Source organism: Sitophilus oryzae, unplaced genomic scaffold (assembly GCF_002938485.1).
Source record: "Sitophilus oryzae breed Bouriz unplaced genomic scaffold, Soryzae_2.0 scaffold_965_pilon_pilon, whole genome shotgun sequence".
Taxonomy (NCBI): domain Eukaryota; kingdom Metazoa; phylum Arthropoda; class Insecta; order Coleoptera; family Curculionidae; genus Sitophilus; species Sitophilus oryzae.
The window spans coordinates 346,766-367,196 of NW_022147600.1; the positions used below are offsets into that span (position 1 = coordinate 346,766).

Below are 20,431 nucleotides of genomic sequence, written 5' to 3' on the forward strand. Positions count from 1 at the left end.
TAAAAGCGTCCAATTTGACCCACCCTGTACGTAATAGATACAGTATAATTATGCCATGATAAGAGCGGTTGCACACACCGGCAAAACCGGAGTCGGCACCGGCTTTGCAGCCGTTCCGACAGTTGTATTTAATTCTATTGTATTTGCCAGCTATTTGTCCCCGGATATTTTCCCGGATCAGGGTATATGTGAGGGAGATAATTTATTTATATTGCAATCGATTTCAGCTCCGGCACCGGCACCGAGTTTGCCGGCGTGTGGGAAAGCCCTCCAAGGTAGCGATGGGAACTATCGAATGAATTAGACTATCGAATGGTTAATGAATGAATGATTTCAACTATCGAATGGTTTTATTCGAATAGAATCATTCATTCATTTGTATACTAAAGCATATGTGACAACCTCGCCGTGCGACTAAATTGTTATCGTTGAGCCACGACTATCGAATGCTTTTGATAAATGAAATTTAGTATTCGTTTGATTTTTGTATGCGTCAGTGCATTATTAGTTCTTCCAAATTTTTATAACTTCACCGTATAAATACTGTGCTATTTTTGCGTTTACTAAAATAGTTAAAATACTAAAATAGTAGTTATTTTTTAATTTTATTTATTGACGATTGTGTGCATGTGCAGGTGGTCAAAATTTTTCCGAAAAGTTGTGTGGTTTTCCGTAGTCCGATCTTCAATTATTTAATTTTATATGATATATGGTCTATTTTTTAATGGGAAATTTTGAGAAGTAGCAATTTTTAAGAGAGATGAGATGAACTTACAATTAATTTTAAAAATACATATTTGTATTTTGGATGTTATAATAATATGACTTAGTTGAACTTAATAATCATATTTAAGTAATGTGGTTAAGTAAATGGGGGGTTATCGAACTCAAACTATGGGGTGAGATAATTAAATTGAAAGTTTTACACGTGCCAATTTAAAAAAAAAGATAACGATGTTTGTATTTTGTTTATGCCAATTCTCTTATATTTTTAAAGTAAATGCCAGTAAAAGTAAATATTATTTTTAAATAATAATATAAAGTACCTAATATAAATAGTTTTGATTTCTAATTTTTTATTAATATTTTCCTTCCATTACACTGCATGCTTAGAAAATTAATAAATGTTTATATTTCATGATTTTAAAATTTGTTGTTAATATAACAAATTAGTTCTGTAATTAGTATTATTTAATAAACCAACGTTGCCACACAAAAAATTTAGAGACTATATTATATTTAAATAGGATCTAATATAAATAATTTTGACATCTAATTTGTTGTTTATATTTTGCTACTACTTAAAAAAATGTTTATATTAAATTATTTTAAATTTTGTTGTTAATAGGTATAAAAAATTATTACTGTTATTATTATTTATTAAACCAGTCTTTGCTTAAAAACATTAAAAATAATTTTCCTACATCCAAAATAGCAAGTATTATTGAAGTGTAACAACAGAATATTAATAATAAAAATGCAAAATATATAGACATACTATCCCTAACTAACTAAAGCCAAACAATAATATTCTTTGCTAATATCAACTAATACCAATATATGGCAACAGCGCCCTTCATAATGTATTTTCTGTGTAAATACGAACACCTCAATAAAAAAAATAATGTGTCCTTATCTTTATCTGACTCCGCAAAAAATGAAAGATGCCGGCTTCTTTCATAGCATTGCCACCGACCGCTGCCGGGTTTCTCGGAAAGAAACCTATGCCGAGCGACAACTAAAATCCAGTTAATGTTTTATTATAATCGATCCTGACGAATAAATGAATTTTATAAATGAATGAATCTTATAAATGAATGGTTTTTGCTGCCGAATTACTAGAACACAATATTTCAAGGCAGATGACGGATCTATTCGATAATTTCTATTCGAATAGTTTTCAACGAATGTTTTCTTACTAACTATCGAATTATTCGAATGAATTGCAACTATCGAATGTTTCGATAGTATTCATTCGATAGTTCCCACTGCTACTCCAAGGTGTGGATGCGCTGGCGCAATGCCCTCTTTAATAGAACAGCCTAGAAGCGAGATTAACGTCACGCTAGTTAGATATTACGGATTAATAAATGTTGTGGAATACTTAATATGACGTTCTAGAAGAGCGTGGAAATTTGGGAACACAGTGGCTACGAAACGCCGAGAACATTCTGAGCTCTCGGTCGCACAGTGCCTTCTATTAAAAGATCAGCCACCGGGCGAGATTTATGACGTCACGCTAGTTAGATATAACGGATTAATAAATATGTTATAGAATACATGGAAAACATAATTATTCCTCAGATTTTTGGTTTGTATTTTAAAAATGATATAGTTTACATGAAATATACATAATATACAGTTAATAACTACAACATATATACCTATTTATAGTAATAAATACTTTGGCAAATAAACTATGAACCATACCAATGCAGCAAATGTTTTACAATATACAAATAATGTATTACATAAGATATTGGGTAAAATGTAAATACATTTTAAATTTTGGGTTTTGAAAATCGATCTAATTTAACAAAAAACATTCAATATCTACTAATAGTGATGTATTATTATTTGCATTCAAAAAATTTATATGTATATTTTGCAAGTATCAATGTTTGAAAAATTATATTTACAAATAATACAATATCATCTAAAAAAAGGCGTCAACGATGGCTATGAAATGAAGATCGCTGGCATTTTATATGTAAAATTATTCTAAAATTTTTGATTTTCTTGGGATTTTTAGGTTCGGGAAAAACGCTGATTTAAGTTTTCATTTGGGTTTTCATTATTTTTATTTGGTTTAAAAAAAAACGTTTCGGCTAACTATAGCCTTCATCAGTGTTGTGTCATATGAGAAAAATAGTGTCGAATATAATCCAAAAAATTACATATACAATATAATTCACACCTCATTATGTTTACTGCAATTAATAAACTAATATAAACTTATCAAAAGATGACCACATATTTTTTAAAATTATTATTCTTAACACTAAAATTATCTACATTGACTATGGAGTACGCAGTACGCAGTAAACATTATGTGCGTGGTATGAATATTTTATATGTAATTTTTTGGATTATATTCGACACTATTTTTTTCATATGACACAACACTGATGAAGGCTATAATGTTAGCCGAACCGTTTTTTTTTTAAACCAAATAAAAATAATGAAAAACCAAATGAAAACTTAATCAGCGTTTTTCCCGAACCTAAATCCCAAGAAAATCAAAAAATTTAGTATATTTAGAAACAAGATTCAAGAATATCAAATTTTCCAAGATTGTAAAATTCTAGTTAATTATTTTATGTGTACAGTTATTTAGGGCATGTCATCGATGTTCATTTCCAAGCCAACTAGACGCCGATTTTTTTCGATGATACGGTATAATTCTTACATAAAATGTAAATAACATTAGACCAATTAAAACAAATAAATATGAATTTCTTAGTATTTTTAGTAACACCTTTATTCTTAAAACTTAATTTTGTATTATGCAAATATACCAATTTTATTGTTATTTTATTCATATTGTATTCAGCCATCACTTAAATATTTGATATTAATTTGGTATTATAAATAATCAACACTATTCATTAAAATTTACTGAACAAATATATCATGGTACAAAAGAATACAAGGTATGATATTGCGCAGGTTGGTCGCTTACCGTCACAGGTGATAACGGGCGCTATTGGTCAGCAATACGCTGCACGCGCCAGTTCAAATCGTCAAGATATTGTTATAAACCTGTTTTTTTGTTTATATACCGTCATTGAATTATCGCTAAGCAAGTTACTGTGGAGCAGTGCGTAAGGAGTCGGGCTAGAAAGCGAGAGACCGGAGTTCGAATCTCGGCCGGGACATAACTTTTTATTTATTTTTTTAAATACTGTTGTATTCTATAGTTTTTTTTGTAGTATAAAAAAAGAACTATTTATTCTGTTATTTTTTAATCTCCGTTATTAATATAAATTGATTGTTGGTACAATACCTCATTTAATATAAAATAATCTACTTTTTGAAATGTATCGGGCCCTAATTGTACCTAAAAGTAATATATTTTTAGTGATATACCATATTGTAAACTATTTAATATTTCAGTCACTTAAAAAGCTAATTTGCATTGAATAATTGTCTACCATTAAAGGAAATTTGAGCTATAATATAATCCTCGATGGGCATATTCTGGGTATGCAAATACTTCCTCTAAATTTTGGGTGTCGTTCAACCAATTTATTCTCAAAACCTGAAACATCTACATATAAAAAGAAGCACAGGTCACTAATTATAATAAACTTCACCCTTGGAATTACTTCTATCACAATTACAATACGTTCATCTGCATTGGCATTTTCTACTTTTCGATGGGAAACAATAAACTTCCCAACATTTTTTAAATGATGTAATAATTCCTCTTGTGGTTACTTTTCCATAGATAACCTCATCTCTGTCCTCGTGAATCCAGAGGCAATGAACATGAAAATTATTTACCATAAACATCGCAAACTAAAAACCTAATAAACAATTTTATACCGAATATAGAAATAAATTTAGTATTCTTACCTATAGTCCAAATCCATGTTAATAGATAATTATTATTTTTAAATATATTTTTGGAACTGCTGGTTCTAGTAATTATTAAATTAAACGAACTAAAAAGTCTTAAAATAAACAATTCTTAACCATAACCCCAAAAATTGCAGATCTCCTGTCAACTTTCTTTATTTTTTATTTATTCATTATTTTCCTAGTGACGTCACAGGTGGTATGCGCGAACTGAACGAAATTGGAGCCGCTATCGATCATACCTTTTATTCTTTATACCATGCAAATATATGTTAAGCTTGGACAACTTGACATATATTATATTATATTATCAAACAAAAACACATTCTCTTCTTTTAAACTGTATCAGTCTTGTCTTTAGAAAAATCTTTTTTAAAATTTGAACTCAAAATAATAATCTTTTTCATGATCTTTAATACACATATTCTTTATTTTTCCCTAGATCATAATACCTACTGACATGTTTATCTTACGTGTTTGAATCTATCAAAGCTGCACCAACAACACTTGGAATGGAGATTCCACAATATGAATAAAATAAACATAATTGTCCAGTTTTCATTAATACTATCATGGGAGAATATTATTTTTAAATTTATTAAAGATATTTTCAATAGAATTCTCTTGATTTATAACTCGTACCCATTTTTCTTGCTCTTCCGGACACTTTAGGCTGCCTAGTATAACTATCCTTTCCACCAGGAACACAACAAAGATGAGGCATAGCACAAAAACACACTCCACTTAAGCTTTATTGATGAATTGTTAGAGTCTTAAAAAACACACACAAAAATCACGATGAGTAAAAAATGTATGGGCACTTTTAGGTTAAATCACTTACACAACGTGTAATTTTTCAATTTTTCTATTTTTTTTATGCGAAACCGAGAGTGACCATATATCTGGTAGTAGTTTATGTCCTTCAACACCAAAATAATTAGTTTTTTTGCACTACAATAAAAAATAATACCAAAAATCATAGAGTTAAAACCAAAAATCAACCGACAAAATATGAAACGGAATCTAACCCAATATCTAAGTATGTACAGCTGATGAAGTAAACAAAAGTCCGCCCCCAGGCTGATCTTTTAAAGAACGGCAGTGGGTCGCACTCGTATAAATGCCGAGGTCCGGTGCGCAAGTGGGACAGACGAGAGTAAGCTACGGTCGCGGCTTACTTGCTGTCCGCTCTAAATAAATTAAAAATATTCGTTAGAAAAGTAAGTTTGTAAATAGTTTTTCTTTTTTGTTATATCGTTATTGTTTTGTTAATTATACAGTGTAAAAAAATTGTGTTAAATAAATTAAACATTTTATCCACACGGAACCAACGAAAAACGTAACAACAATATAGTTTACATGAAATATACATAAATATACAGCGTGTTTCAAAAAACATGTGCCACCTCTCGTGGGGAGATTCCTCACGTAAAAATAAGTTTTTTTTCATATCAACATACGTCCGATTCCGCTTTATTTCCTAGTTACAGGGTGTTAAGTCTTAATATTTTTTCGATTTTTCATAATTTTCTTTCAAGTACTTTTAGCGTTTCGAATCAAATTTTGAGGGTGAAAGTTACTATAAGTGCGAAATATTTTAAGGCTAAAAAAGTGTCGCCATATTTACCAGGGACGTGCATATGATTTATCACTGGAATATTTTTCTAAAAAAAGCATGTACGCCAGTGACTTTTTTCTCTTGTTAGTGAAGTTAATGAAAGTAGTTTAATGCCGATTAAAAGTTGTCTCTTGATATTTTGTCGATTTCGGCCTCCTTGATGAGATAAACGCAATTTTATTAATTTGCCTTGAACCATGTATAATAGTAACCTTTAAAAAAAATAATATCATTAACTTGAGAAAGTTTTAAATAAGTACTCATTGATTCATGAAAAAAAGTTTCTATAAACATTGGTACGGAAATGCATAGTTTTAGAGTTACAGGATATTAAAACTTTTTAAAATTAGATTTTTTGTAATTATCTTAAATATCATATTTTTTTTATTTGAAATTTCTGTAGGTTGTGGACTAATAGTAATAATAACTAATACTAATAATATTTAACAATAAAAATTAAAGTAATAAATTAGGTAAAATATATAATTTATTAGTTTCATTTTTATTTTTATTTTATTGTGATTAATAAAATTGTGTTTACCTCACCAAGGAGGCCGAACTGGACAAAATATCAAGAGATAACTTTTAACTGGCATTAAACGGCCTACATAATTTTGATATCAAAAGAAAAAAAGTCAGTGGCGCACGTTTTTTAACGACAAATATTCTAATGCTAACCCATATGCACGTCCCTGACGAATTTAATGACACTTTTTTAGCATTAAAATATGTAACACTTATAATAACTTTTACCCCCAAAATTTCATTCAAATCACTAAAAGTACTTGGAAGAAAATTATAATAAATCGAAAGAATATTAAGACTTTAACACCCTGTAGCTACAAAACAAGCAAAATCGGACCATGTTGATATGAAAAAGAAATTTTATTTTTACGCGAGGAATCTCCTCACGAGAGATGGCACATGTTTTTTGAAACACCCTGTATAATATATATACTTATTTATAGTAATAAAGACTTTGGCAAATAAACTATGAACCATAAAAATTTAGAAATTGTTTTACAATATACAAATAATGAATGTACCTATTCATTATTATAAGATAATGATCTAATTTAACAAAAAACATGGTGATGTATTATTTTGCATTCGCAAAATTTATATGTATATTTTGCAAATATCGAGGCAAATATCAATGTTTGAAAAATTATATTTGCAAATAATACAATATCATAGAAAAAAAACAGCGTCAGCGATGGCTATGAAATGAAGAACGCTATCATTTGATAAATTATTAGAGATTGTTAAATTATATTGGGATTGGGAATGTCATCGATGTTCATTTCCAAGCCAACTGGACGCCGTTTCTTTTCGATCCTACAATATAGTGTATTGTGGTGAATTAATGTTTATTTTGCTGTTGTAACACCAAAGGTTTGGTTTAACCTAACCTAACCTAACCAATCCTGAACTGTAATACAGTGTAATTTTTACATAAAATGTAAATAACATTAGGCAGATTAAAACAAAGAAATACAAATTTCTGATTATTTTTAGTACAACACATCCTTATCAACCTTTATCCTTAAAACTTAATTTAGTATTGCAATTATACCAATTTTATTGTTATTTTAGTAATATTGTATTCAGCCATCACTTAAATATTTGATATTGGTTTGGTATTATAAATAATCAACTATTCATCAGAAATTATTATACCTATAAATAATATGTTATGCTTTACATACATTATAATTTATAATATCATTTTTGCCTTAACAATAATCTTTTTTAATTTTGAATTCAAAATAATAATCTTTTCCATGATCTTTAACAACATATTCTTTATTTTTCCTTAGATCATAATATCTACTTACGTGTTTGAACCTATCGAAGCTAAACCATCAACACAAAAAATAGGGGTGGAGAATTTATTATCAATATATTTTCAACAGAATTGCCTTGTTTTATAACTTGTACCCAGTACCCTTTTAGACGGTAAAAATGATTGGAAAAACTGAAAATCGTCCAATTTGCACAAAAATTGGTGTCCACCCTATTTTGAGGTCGTAGATTACGAATTAGAACTTTTTTCTGGCGGTCTCTTACCGTTTTTCGGAAGAACGAAAAATTATTTCCACATTGAATTTTTCTTAATTTCTCATACTTTTAAGGTTTTCTAGCAAATATTTTGTTAGGTATTCAATATACAATCAGGTTTTTCCTATTTTTTGTTACTTTTTTAACCAATATTATTAAAATAATAATTAATAAAATAAATTTGTAAACAATCTCAGACAATCTGAAAATATTGGGTTATGTGTCTCTGACATTTAAGCAACGAGCAACGTTGCCAATGCAAACCTAAATTTGGCGCGTTTTTTACGTTTTTTTTTTAAATTTAAATGGAAAGAAAAAAAAGCACTGCAATAATCAAAAGCAATAATAAATAATGCCGAAAATCAACCGGCAAAATGTGAATACAAAATCTGACCGAATATCTAATATCTAATGATGAACAGCTGGAAAATAAAAGTAGACAAAAGTCTGTTCTTTTCAGAGATATAGAAGTTCTTTTAGAGTGGGCAGGGCAGTGACTACACTATCTACATCCATTAACTACATGTAACGTAGTTTATGTAGTTTTTAAGAGTAATATGTAGTTTTCCAAACCCAATGTATCTGTGATCAAGTCTTTGATCAAGTGTAGTAAATACGGGCTTCAACATCAGCCACCGGATCCACCCACACCTTTACCAAATCCAAAAAAAAAGAGCCCAGTTTATACAAATAAGTGCACTTCAAGTTCAAGTTTATACAAAGTTCACTACATACAACATACAAACTACCAAAAATCGCTAAAATTGTCGGTGATGACTTAGTTACTTCCAAATAATGGCGTCTACAACCAGGGTTCGGAAAACTACATGTTACTTTTAAAAACTACATAAACTACATAACATGTAGTTAATGTAGTTTATGTAGAGGGTGTAGTTTATGTAACCTATGTATGTAACTTTCAAATGTCAAAGGTTTGAGGGTGCAGCCACATTATCCTAAAAACGGCGTATCGGCGTAACGGCGTAACGACCTTGAATCGATTTCCAGTAATTCTATTGGCTAAAATTTTTGACAGATGAATTTGACAGATAAAATTTCTGACAGATGAATGTTTCAGCCAATAGAATTACTGGAAATCCATTCAAGGTCATTACGCCCGTTACGCCGATACGCCGTTTTTAGGATAGTGTGGCTGCACCCTGAGGTGAGGTTATAATAAGTTGAAGCTTTAAAAACACCATAATATATTTAAGAAAACAGGAGAAATATGGCTTTAAATGTAATATTTACATCATATTATCTCTATTACACCTCATACAAAGGAAAAATATTCATAATATCAATACATAGTTTATTAACGTAGTTTTCATGTAGTTAATGAACGGGAAAAGACGTAGTTTTTGAAGAAAAACTACACGTAGTTAATCAGGTAAATTACGTCTTAGTTAACTACTTCCGAACCCTGTCTACAACCTAACACATTTGTATCTGTTCTGTGCTGACCAGAACCACAAGTGCTAACACCTCGGGTCGAACCTGCGTCGAACACTCTAGTATCCTTGCGTTGAACTGCGTCGAACATACATTTACAGCAGGGTTCGGAAAACTACATGTTACTTTTAAAAACTACATAAACTACATTATATGTAGTTAATGTAGTTTATGTAGAGGGTGTAGTTTATATAACATATGTATGTAACTTTCAATTGTCGAAGGTTTGAGGTGAGGTTATAATAAGTTGAAGCTTTAGAAAACATATAATGTATTTATGAAAACAGAAGAAATATGGCTTTAAATATAACCATTCACATCATATTATTTATACTCCTCATACAAAGCCAAATTATTCATAATATTAATAGGTAGTTTATTAACGTAGTTTTCATGTAGTTAATGAACGGGAAAAGACGTAGTTTTTGAACATAAACTACACGTAGTTAATCAGGTAAATTACTTCTTAATTAACTACTTCCGAACCCTGATTTACAGCCATAGATAGAATAACTGTTTACAGCATGCCATATCACATCTATGGATATAGTTGGATATAGTTTAAAGGAACGTTCTGTGGATGTTTAAAATGACATTTTTTCTTTGGACATTCTTTTTTAAATTTTGAATGTTTTGAAAAGAATTACGTTTAAACTGTAAATAATTAAACAAAATTTCTAATTACCAGTAATTACTATCTGTAGTGCGATTGAAGACTTTTTTTAACCGCTCCGTATTTTTGGCTAAAATATATTTTATTATAAAAAAGATGAGTATACTGGCACAAGTGTTGGAATCTGCAAAGGCAGTTGATGCAGATTATATCAATAAAAAAGTTCCAGAACTTAAACAAACTCTGGATTCTTTTCGAAATGAGGTAGTGACCGCTGTTGAAAACGTATATACGAAGTATAGCAAGAAGTCTAGATCCAATGATGCTTTATTACAAAAGGTTATACAGGCCCAACAAAATTTAAGTGTATTAAGGGAAAAAGCTGATTATGTATCAAAGGATCTGGAAAAAACAAATACAGAACTATATAAGAATGTTGAAGAACTCGAAAGTATTGAATTCTCTTTAAAAGTAATAGAAAACTTACAAGTTATTTTGAATTTGATCCAAGAATTTAATTCAGAATTTGATAGTAAAAATTTTACTAAATGTGTAAAAGTTCTAACGAAGTTGAAGAGTATTTTATATGAAATTCCACCTGATGAAAGCTTAGATGTCATAAATGTTTTGAGGCAAACTTATAAAGAGAAAGAACAATGGTAAACACAATATTTTAAAAACTTATGCTTAGTGTGTTGTACAATGCTTGTAAATTTATTTTTGGAGAGTGTTCCCAAGAATCAATGAGAATAATCAAGCAATTGTCGACTATTTATAATTATCACCTTTGATTATCACAGAGAAAATAAGTCAACAAAAAAGAGAATACAAATAGGTATTCAGAACACATGAAGGGTAAGGGAAAAAATGACAATGTCACAAAACTGACTTACGGAGAAACAGATGATTTAATATTGTCAAATACCATGTTAAAGATACCAATATTTATTACTGTATGCATTATTATTTGGAGATTGTTTGTTATTTTCAGTTACAATTTAAGACGTGTTTGGAACTTGGTACTCTCAACAAATTAAGTTGATTACTTAAAAATTCCATAAAACAGACATTGTCAGTTTTTTCCCCTTCAGGATATAATCTTTATGGACTTACTTTCCCAGCATAGTTGCGTTACTGTTTGCTAAATGATATTATGTACCTATTATAAATACTGCAGAGAAAATAGTATTGTTGTAAAAACTTATGCTATTTAGACTTGAAAATAAAGAACTAGGTACTTCGGAAAAAGTTTATTGACAATTTTTTCTTAGATATGCTTGTTTATGCTCATACATTTTTTTAAAAAAATGCTCATACATGCTCATATAAGGGAATATTCTCATTTGTGCTTATACATGCTTATCTGTGCTCATACATGTTAATACAAGGAAATGTTGCTGTACCATGATCCTGCACATTTGCAAATATTAGTGAACTTTCCCTTGACAACAATGGGAACATTCTCTCTATTACAACATTACTTATGTTTAATTATTGTGTGAGATAGATATTTATAGGTTATATTTTTAGGTTTCTAAATGGTCTTAAAAATGTCTTTACAGATAATATTGAAGTACAGGAAAACCAGGATCAAACAGTAGTTTTGAAAATAAAGAAACAAAACGACACTATCAGCAGTGCTATGAAAGCCTTGTATGAATTTACTGAGCACATTGAACACTTAAATTATGTGATTAAACAACTATGGAATGCAGTGTTGGTTCCAGTTGTTAACAGTCAAATCACATTAACTGAATCTAAAGATTCTTCATTTGTATGGTTGACACTTAAAGTGCAAGATGCAGAAAAGAAATCACATTATAAAAAAGTATTTAAAAATTTAAAAACGGTATTTCAGTTCCTTTTCAAAAATTTTAATTATGAAGTTGGCGATAATTTGACGTCTTTAAGCTATATTGGAAATGATATAAGGCATAATTTATCTGAACTGATTATAAAGAATTGCCTTAGAGATACAATACCTTCAAATGTTGAGGAGCTCGAGAAATATAAAATTGTTATTGAAGATACTCATCAGCTTGAGGATGTTTTGCTGGGTAATGTGTATAGTAGAAATTTAGCTGATTTTGTTAATATAAAACATTTGTTATAGATACAAAGATATTTGATAAAGATACATCATCAATCTTGGAATATGCCAGCAATATTGATGTATTATTTATTAACAAGAAATGTGAAGAGTATTTACAAAAAGCTACTGAAATTATGAAAAAAGACCTTCATGATATGGTAGAAGTAGGTGTGCCTTATGACCCTAATTCTCCATTAGGTAAGTTTGTTAAGTTTAGTCTGATGACATTCTCGCTTAATAAAAAATCGAATTTTAAAATTCAATCTAGAGTGCCATGGCTATGTTAAAAACAGTAATTCTTAATCAAGGAACCTTGGAAAAATAGATTTGATCGTCTAATGTTTTTAGTGTCTTGTCCTGACCAGTTAGAAAATGCTCAAATCGTATTTTTAATCATATCTGCATTTTTTCAAATGGAATGAGCTCATTAGCATATTTGGAAAAAGATTTTTTTTACGAATAATTTGATACCACACACTTGGTATTTCAAGTCAAATTTTCGTTACGAACCGCAAGTTATAATTTCAAATAAACCATATGCGAAAATATCAAAAGTTGACATATGATATGTCATTCTATTCAGAGTGTTATTTTCTATCGAATAAACTAAAAAAATACGGAGGGTGCCATATAAAAATCAATAGTTGTAGTCATTTCCGGTGAAAGAGGAAGTGACAGAAAACAACTGAATACGTCAATCGATCCTAATTTATGTCATATACTAACATACCAAATCTCGTTTTTTTTAACTGAAAAAATAAAAAAAGTTGGTAAAAGTGTGGATCCGGTGGCTGACCTTGAAGCCCATATTTGCTGCATTTGATCATCGATACTACGCAAGCGCACATCGTCGATGTTGCCAAATTGCAGTTTATTTTCGAGCTACAGCATTTAAAAATTAAAAAAAAAGAAAAAATTTGGACACATCTCTTTTAATTTCCCGAATTTTTAATAAAGCACTTTTTAAACGTAGCATAATAATCTAGATAGGAATCTAGAGTTTTATTTCTATATAATTTTATTGACTGAAAATACATAATAAGCGTTCACGTGTTGTGCGAAATATTAAAATAATATACCGCGTACTATGATTGAAAAAAAAAATAGCGTCAGCAATGACTATGAAATGAAGATCGCTGTCATTTTATGGAAATGTCCTCAATCGTCATTTCCCAGACAACTGGACGCCGTTTTTTCGATCATACGGTATATATTGACAAAAAAACACTGAAAAGCACATATTTGTTTTCTACTAAAAATAATTCCAAAATAACTCACAATCTGGCAACATCGAAGATGTGCGCATGCGTAGTGTCTGTGACTATATGCAGCAAAAACTCGTTTCAAGGTCAGCCACCGGATCCACACCATTACCAAAAAGTTATAGGGGTGAGCCACTTTTGAGACTCACCAGGTATACTGTTTTGTAGCATGGTACAAAGAAAACAAGGTATGATCGATAGCGGCTCCAATTTCGTTAAGTTTGCGCATACCACCTGTGAAGTCATACGCCATACAAAAAAATATCCATATTGTTCAATTGCCACTAATAAAAAAAAGACCTAAAATAGGGAAGAATTAGGACATAACCCCAAAAGTTATGTCAAATTATCGAGCTTGTCATTTGAAAAATTATTTTTGCGTTTATTGTGTCATCTGTTTGACAATTTGAAATTGGCGTGCGGAGCTTGCCGACCAATGGTGCCGTTTATCACCTGTGACGTAGTGACCAACCTGCGCAATATCATACCTTGTATTCTTTGTATCATGGTTTTGTAGGTATGTATTAATTTTGTAAGCAATCATTTGGATAAATATAATTTAGAAATCTGCTATTTTTTATGTCTAGGTCCGCCTCTGATCTACAGAGAAGAGGATATAATAATATACCCAACCCTACTTATTTTTATTTACCGGTGAAATGTTAAATTTGGATTTAAATGATACACTCTCTTGTACACAATACATGAATGCACCATATTTTCAAATTAATGTCCACAGAAGTTCACAAAATAACGCAAAAATACTATAATACTGCAAATAAAGAATACGGAGCTTGATCGGCGGCATAGCAACATCGCAACAGGAGAATCTAGTTGCCGTACCTATAGTCGGTACTTGAGTCGATCTCAGGCTTCAGCACAACTTTAGATGAAAGATGCGTACTATAGAGGAGACTTGATCAAGAAAGCGGCAGACTGCGCATACATAGAGATGGAATCTCCGGTCTTGAGTATGGCTTAGCAAAGATCGACTCAAGTCTGAGATTTAGATCGGACTATAGGTACGGCAATAGGAACTTTCATTCATCCTCGAAATCCGTTGTACTACGCCGGCATATTTCTAAAACTGACGTTGCCAAACTGCTTTTTATTATTAAAAGAAACACGATCATGGTATTTTTATTCCATTATAAAATTTAAAATAGTTAAGCAGTTAAGCATTAAATGAAAAAATTGACGTTAGCAAATTAATGTACTTAATATATTATAGAAATATAACGAAATTATTTATTACTTAATAATTGGTTGTGGTATTTAATCGAATACTAATACCAATATACAGGTAAATCTGGCAAATGTTTTCGGTGTAAGAGAGATGCGAAAATAAGGATAGAATAATGACCGATGAAGGAAAAAGGTAAACAATTGTATCTCTTGAGTTTAAATATCTTTGGTCATTCCCCAGTCGTCTTTGACGCAGTTATTTTCGGTCTTATGGTATTTATCTAATTGAAACCTATTCTCTTACAGGACATCATCTTCAAGATTTTCCTCAATGTTCCATATCAAAGAATGTTCAAGAATTATTAAAACTATGTGAAAATATTCTTCGAGAAGCATTAAATGCCGCACCTGATTGTAGTGGACGACTGTTTGTTACCGTATCAAATATCATTATAAAATATCCTATATTTGTTTCCGATTACCATAAACATTACTTGGCAACTTTGCCGCAACAAATTGCTCTCTTTTATAACAATTGTAATTTTATTTCTCATACTTTAAGAGAATGGAACACGGTTTATTGTTCTAAATTGGTTAATCTGTTAATTACTTGCGATTTTAATAGCGAAGCAACCCAACTGCCAATAATTGCTGTTGAAATATTTAGTAACTATATTGATGGGCAAATCAAACTAATCGATGAAATAATGTCTGGCGCTCAATTAGATGGATCTACAATTGAGAAAGTTGATCCAAAAACAGAGAAATGTGTCCGGCAATGTTTGAGACAACAAGAATTACTTAAAACAGTTTGGCACAAAGTATTGTCATATAATATTTACAACAAACATATCGGGTCCATTGTAGATAGTTTATGCAAAAATATTATAAATTCTATTATTAAATTTGAGGATATTCCTGCTACTGTTGCTGAAGAGTTGGTAGACATAATTAAATTAGTGCTTACCAGAGCTCCAAAGTTGTTTACAAATCCGCGGGAAATTACCCTGTTTGTACCACTATGGTACAAACTTAATGAGGTTAGTTTTGTTTTAAATGCCAGTTTAGTGGAAATTAGTGATAGATGGGCTGATGGAAAAGGACCACTCGCGATGCAGTTTGAGGCCGCAGAGTTAAAAAAACTCATAAAATCTCTTTTTCAAAATACAGATATAAGAGCTGCAATATTGACTAGAATTACCGACATAAAAATCAAATCGTAACTAGGAGGTAGTAACGACAATATTTTATTTTGAAATATGTAATAATTATGTAAACTTTTTTTATAAATCTAATACTGTCATATGTTTATATTAATATAATAAAATATTTATATTTTTAAAAGTCATTTGTATTGTCTCAAAAATTGTGGGAAGATATTTATTCAGCAAGTTGTATAAATGGGGAAATAAGATGGGCATAAATCAAAATAAAATATCTACTTGTATTGCTACAAATTGGCGACGGAAAGAATATACTTTTTTATAATCATCCAGATAAGTATATTATAATAAGAACATTTTGCGAAACTTTTGAAAAACATAATTATGTGAGTGAGATAGATTTGCAAGGATTTTAAACTATGTTGACAAGGTGACAAGGTGTTTGTGTACACTTTTGTGTACTTGGATTAAATACACTTGGATACTGCCATATGTTTGTATGGCGCTGTATGTACCGGGTGTCCCACTAAGAATAGCTTTCGGCTGTATCTTGGAAAGTATTAGCCGTAGGGCTTACGGAAAAAAATATTTAACTAAAGGGGCTATGAGAAATTGCTGGAAATTATTTTCAAGTTTGTAAAACGGCCGCTAGGTGGCGCAACTGCTATGGAAAATAAGAAAATGGATTTTTTACAGAATTTTGTCCAGATAATGGGTACTATAAATAATAGCTTCATAATCTTCAGTAAATTTTGGATTTTACGAGGCTCGTTTACAAGAGCGTTTCTTACTCTATATTATACCATAAAAATAATAATAATAAGGTTTTGAACGTAGACGCTAGGGGGCGCTTTCTTACAATTTAACAAACAGCGCGTTTTTTCAAAAAAATTGAATACGATAGTATGTGTTATTTTAGCTGATAGTAAAGAGTAGTAAAAGCTTAAAAAGTCAGCGAAAACCGCATCTTGATATCTTCTTTCAAACCGAAGATATTAGCAAAATTATAATAAATACCAAAAAATAAGCCCTTAATTACCTTATTTTTACAATACAGTATCAGAAGCCCTCTTGATTAGGCCCATTCTAACAAAAAAATAAGATAAAAACAGTTAGTTTATTTTAAAATCGACGAAATACCAGAATAGCATAATACCAGATGTATTAATATCTAATAATTAATAAATAAGATATTAATAATAGTGAACAAGAAACGATAATTCAGTGAAGTTATGGTAGGCTTTGGCAAAAAGTTGCTTTTCGCGTAATAGTATAAACGTCAAATTGTTATTAGATCAACATTTTGATAGTCTTAGCAGCGTTTTTTATCTTTTAAATGCTTTTTCAAAATGCCTTTATTATTTGAAGTAGTTGAAGTTGTTGGTGAAAAAAAGTCAGGCAGAAGTAGAGGTTTAAGTTTATTTTTTTTATTATTTAAAGAACCATAGCACGTAATTCTTTAAAATTATTGTAAGCGTTTCACTAAAAACAAACTACAAATGTTTACAAACTAGTTTATATATCGAAGAGAACTAAAAATATTTAGCTAAAAGAAAGATTAGGTATATCAAACGTTTTGTTAATTACTAACCAAATTTATCTCAAAATATAAAATTGTCGTGCATTTTTGATATGAAATAGTTCTTTTAAAGTAAGATTTGTTTTCAGAAATGCGTGAAAAAACGCACATTAAGCACAAGTTGCATACAATCACCGAGAAATTTACAATATATGGAAATATAAACAATATAATGTACACACCAGTGTGTAAAGTAAAATTTGATAGGTGATTTGACATGTTGACAGATAGTTACTTAATGCAATAATGCGGACAGTACCTAATTTTCTTTATAGTAAACGCCACGAATGTTTGGGAGTGATTCATCGGTCGCTACCATGTGAACTAATCTGTTCAAGGTCACATAAAACTTAATTCCAGTGTCGTGGTGTTTCAAGTCATATAATAATCAATATATAATCTGTTGTAATTTGTTGTTTTAACTATCAAAGTCTTGTCAAAACATATATTTGGTTATAAATATAAACTGGAACTTGTTCGCACTGCAAGCACACCAATGGACTGACGCACAAAAACGAATCAATCAAAGAAACGCGATATAGTATCGTCTTTGTCAATCACACGTACGGGGAACGCAGGCAGATGATTAGACTGGGCCTTTAAAAACCTACGTCTGCGGTAAAAATTTACGTTTTTAATGTAAAAATGATAGCGCGCGTGTCGATTCTAACTTCATCAAGCGATGAATCACTCTCAAACATATCGTGGCGTTTACTATACCCACAAGTGCAAAAAAAAAAATTACGCACCGCTTAGCTTTCGTAAAGTGAGTACTTTACGCACGGTCGTGGAAAAATATTTTTAATTATTCCAGAAAAATTTTACACATATTATTGCAGATGAAAACAACACAATCAATCAAAAGAACAAGTTATCAAAAATCTATTAAAATCACAATCTTTTAAAAACATATTTGCTGTAGGTTTTTAGATTTTTACTATTAGAATGGAAATCTACTCTAAATGTACTTATCTAATAGGTAATTTTTCTACAATACACTAAAATGTACTTATCTACGTATTAGGTAATTTTTCTACAATTAAAAGTGCCGTGCCTTATACAGGGTGTAAAAAAAGACGACTTTTTCTGCATTAAAAATTATTAAATAAGTCCATTAAAGTAAATTTCCTTTTTAATATATATCTACTCTGTATGTTGCACTCGCTTTATCCAAGAAAGTGCTCTCCCGAGTATAACTTACATACCGCCGCACAGTGGGCCCTAATGAACCAATAATATTGAAAAACTTTTGTATCATTTCTGATGAACTTTTTAGGCTAAAATTACGTATTAAATGAACAAATATATTTTTTTAAATCGTTAGTTTTTTATTAATAACACTTAAATTAAACATTTTATATAGAGCAGACTAAAGATTAATCGATATACAGGGTGTTTTAGACTTGGCAATTCAAACTTAAGGAATAAATAGAACATCAAAAATAATGAAAAAAGTTTCTCTAAACATGTGTCCGGAAATGCATAGTTTTCGAGATACAGGGTGTCAAAGTTGTATTTTTATTTTATTTTTTTTCGCCTAATTTTATATATAATTTCAATATTTAGATGAAAATTGGCATCTAGAGGTTTTTTGACATAAGAAATTTAAATTTTATCCTAATTTTACTCTTACTTGAGGGGAACACCACCTACATATATTTTCATTCGTTTAAAGTTTCGTGACTTTTTTGTAAGACCTTGTATAATATTTCTATTTGGATTTGAAATAATCGATGCATGTTATACGTCAAAAAAACTCCTAGATACCAATTTTCATGTAAATATCGAAATTATGTAGGAAATTAGACGAAGAAAACGAAAGTAAAAATAAAATTTTGGCACCCTGAATCTCGAAAAGTATATGCAAGCATTTCCATGTTTATAAGAACTTTTTTCATTATTTTTGATGTTCTATCGATTTCTTAAGTTTAATTCACTCCAAAATAGTATAGATAAAAAAAATGGGGATGGAAATTATTCCCAGTTACAGCTAATATAAACAGTGTTTTGTATAGTATTGATGTACATAATTGTTCATATCTTACGAAGTCGCAAAAAGTCGCAGTAACTCTATTTAATTTTGAAAACTAGACTATTTGAGGAAATAAAAACATAACCCAGACACCTGGCGTTTGAGGAGAACCCACTTATTTTTCTATATTTTGAAAAAAGAAAAACAATCAGTATATTATAATGAAAGGTTTTTTACATTAAACCGTGATCATAATGTTACATATTGTTTAAAATTAAGTACAAATAAATAAAATAAACTTAATAGTACTTGTATCACCCGTTGTAAACCTGTCACAAACTTCTGAAGTATTTGGAATCACTTTGTACTTTGTAAACAAAATCTTTACATACGCGGAATAAAATAAACCACGTTTCAACGTTTTCAGTGCACATACACGTACCATGGTAACCTATGTCAGTTATTTTATTATTTGATGATTCTCTAGAGTTTTCTTAACTATTATTAATTAAAAATAAATGGATTTTCTGAATTTTATTTTTTTGAATTATTCCACATTTTAAGTTGTTTCTGGCCCAATGTGCACCGAATCGCAGCAGACCCGACTAATTCCGAATGGACAATCTGTGTGCAACATACGAATATGCGTCCAAGGTTCTCCTGTAAAATTAGTAAAATGGTGCTTATCATGTTTTCCCCTGGACCCTTCAAATAATAATAATATAAGTAGTAATAGTAATCAAAGTAATAGTAATCATCAAAATCTTGTTTTAAATTCTTTACTTATTATTTCGGTTATCGATGAGTAACGGGTAGTTACTTTTTCAACAACTCTTTTATTTATTTTATTTTG

The 20,431-nt window shown here is 30.1% G+C and overlaps 1 protein-coding gene across 1 annotated transcript; it reads left to right on the forward strand.

Moving 5' to 3' along the window:
* The first annotated feature begins 10,313 nt into the window (after window positions 1–10,313).
* On the forward strand, window positions 10,314–16,555 carry LOC115891075 (centromere/kinetochore protein zw10 homolog). Its single transcript, XM_030911474.1, has 4 exons — window positions 10,314–10,984; window positions 11,856–12,382; window positions 12,439–12,615; window positions 15,171–16,555. Exons 1-4 carry the CDS (start codon window positions 10,482–10,484, stop codon window positions 16,085–16,087), a joined length of 2,124 nt encoding a protein of 707 aa, XP_030767334.1. The 5' UTR covers window positions 10,314–10,481; the 3' UTR covers window positions 16,088–16,555.
* Window positions 16,556–20,431: the final 3,876 nt, after the last annotated feature.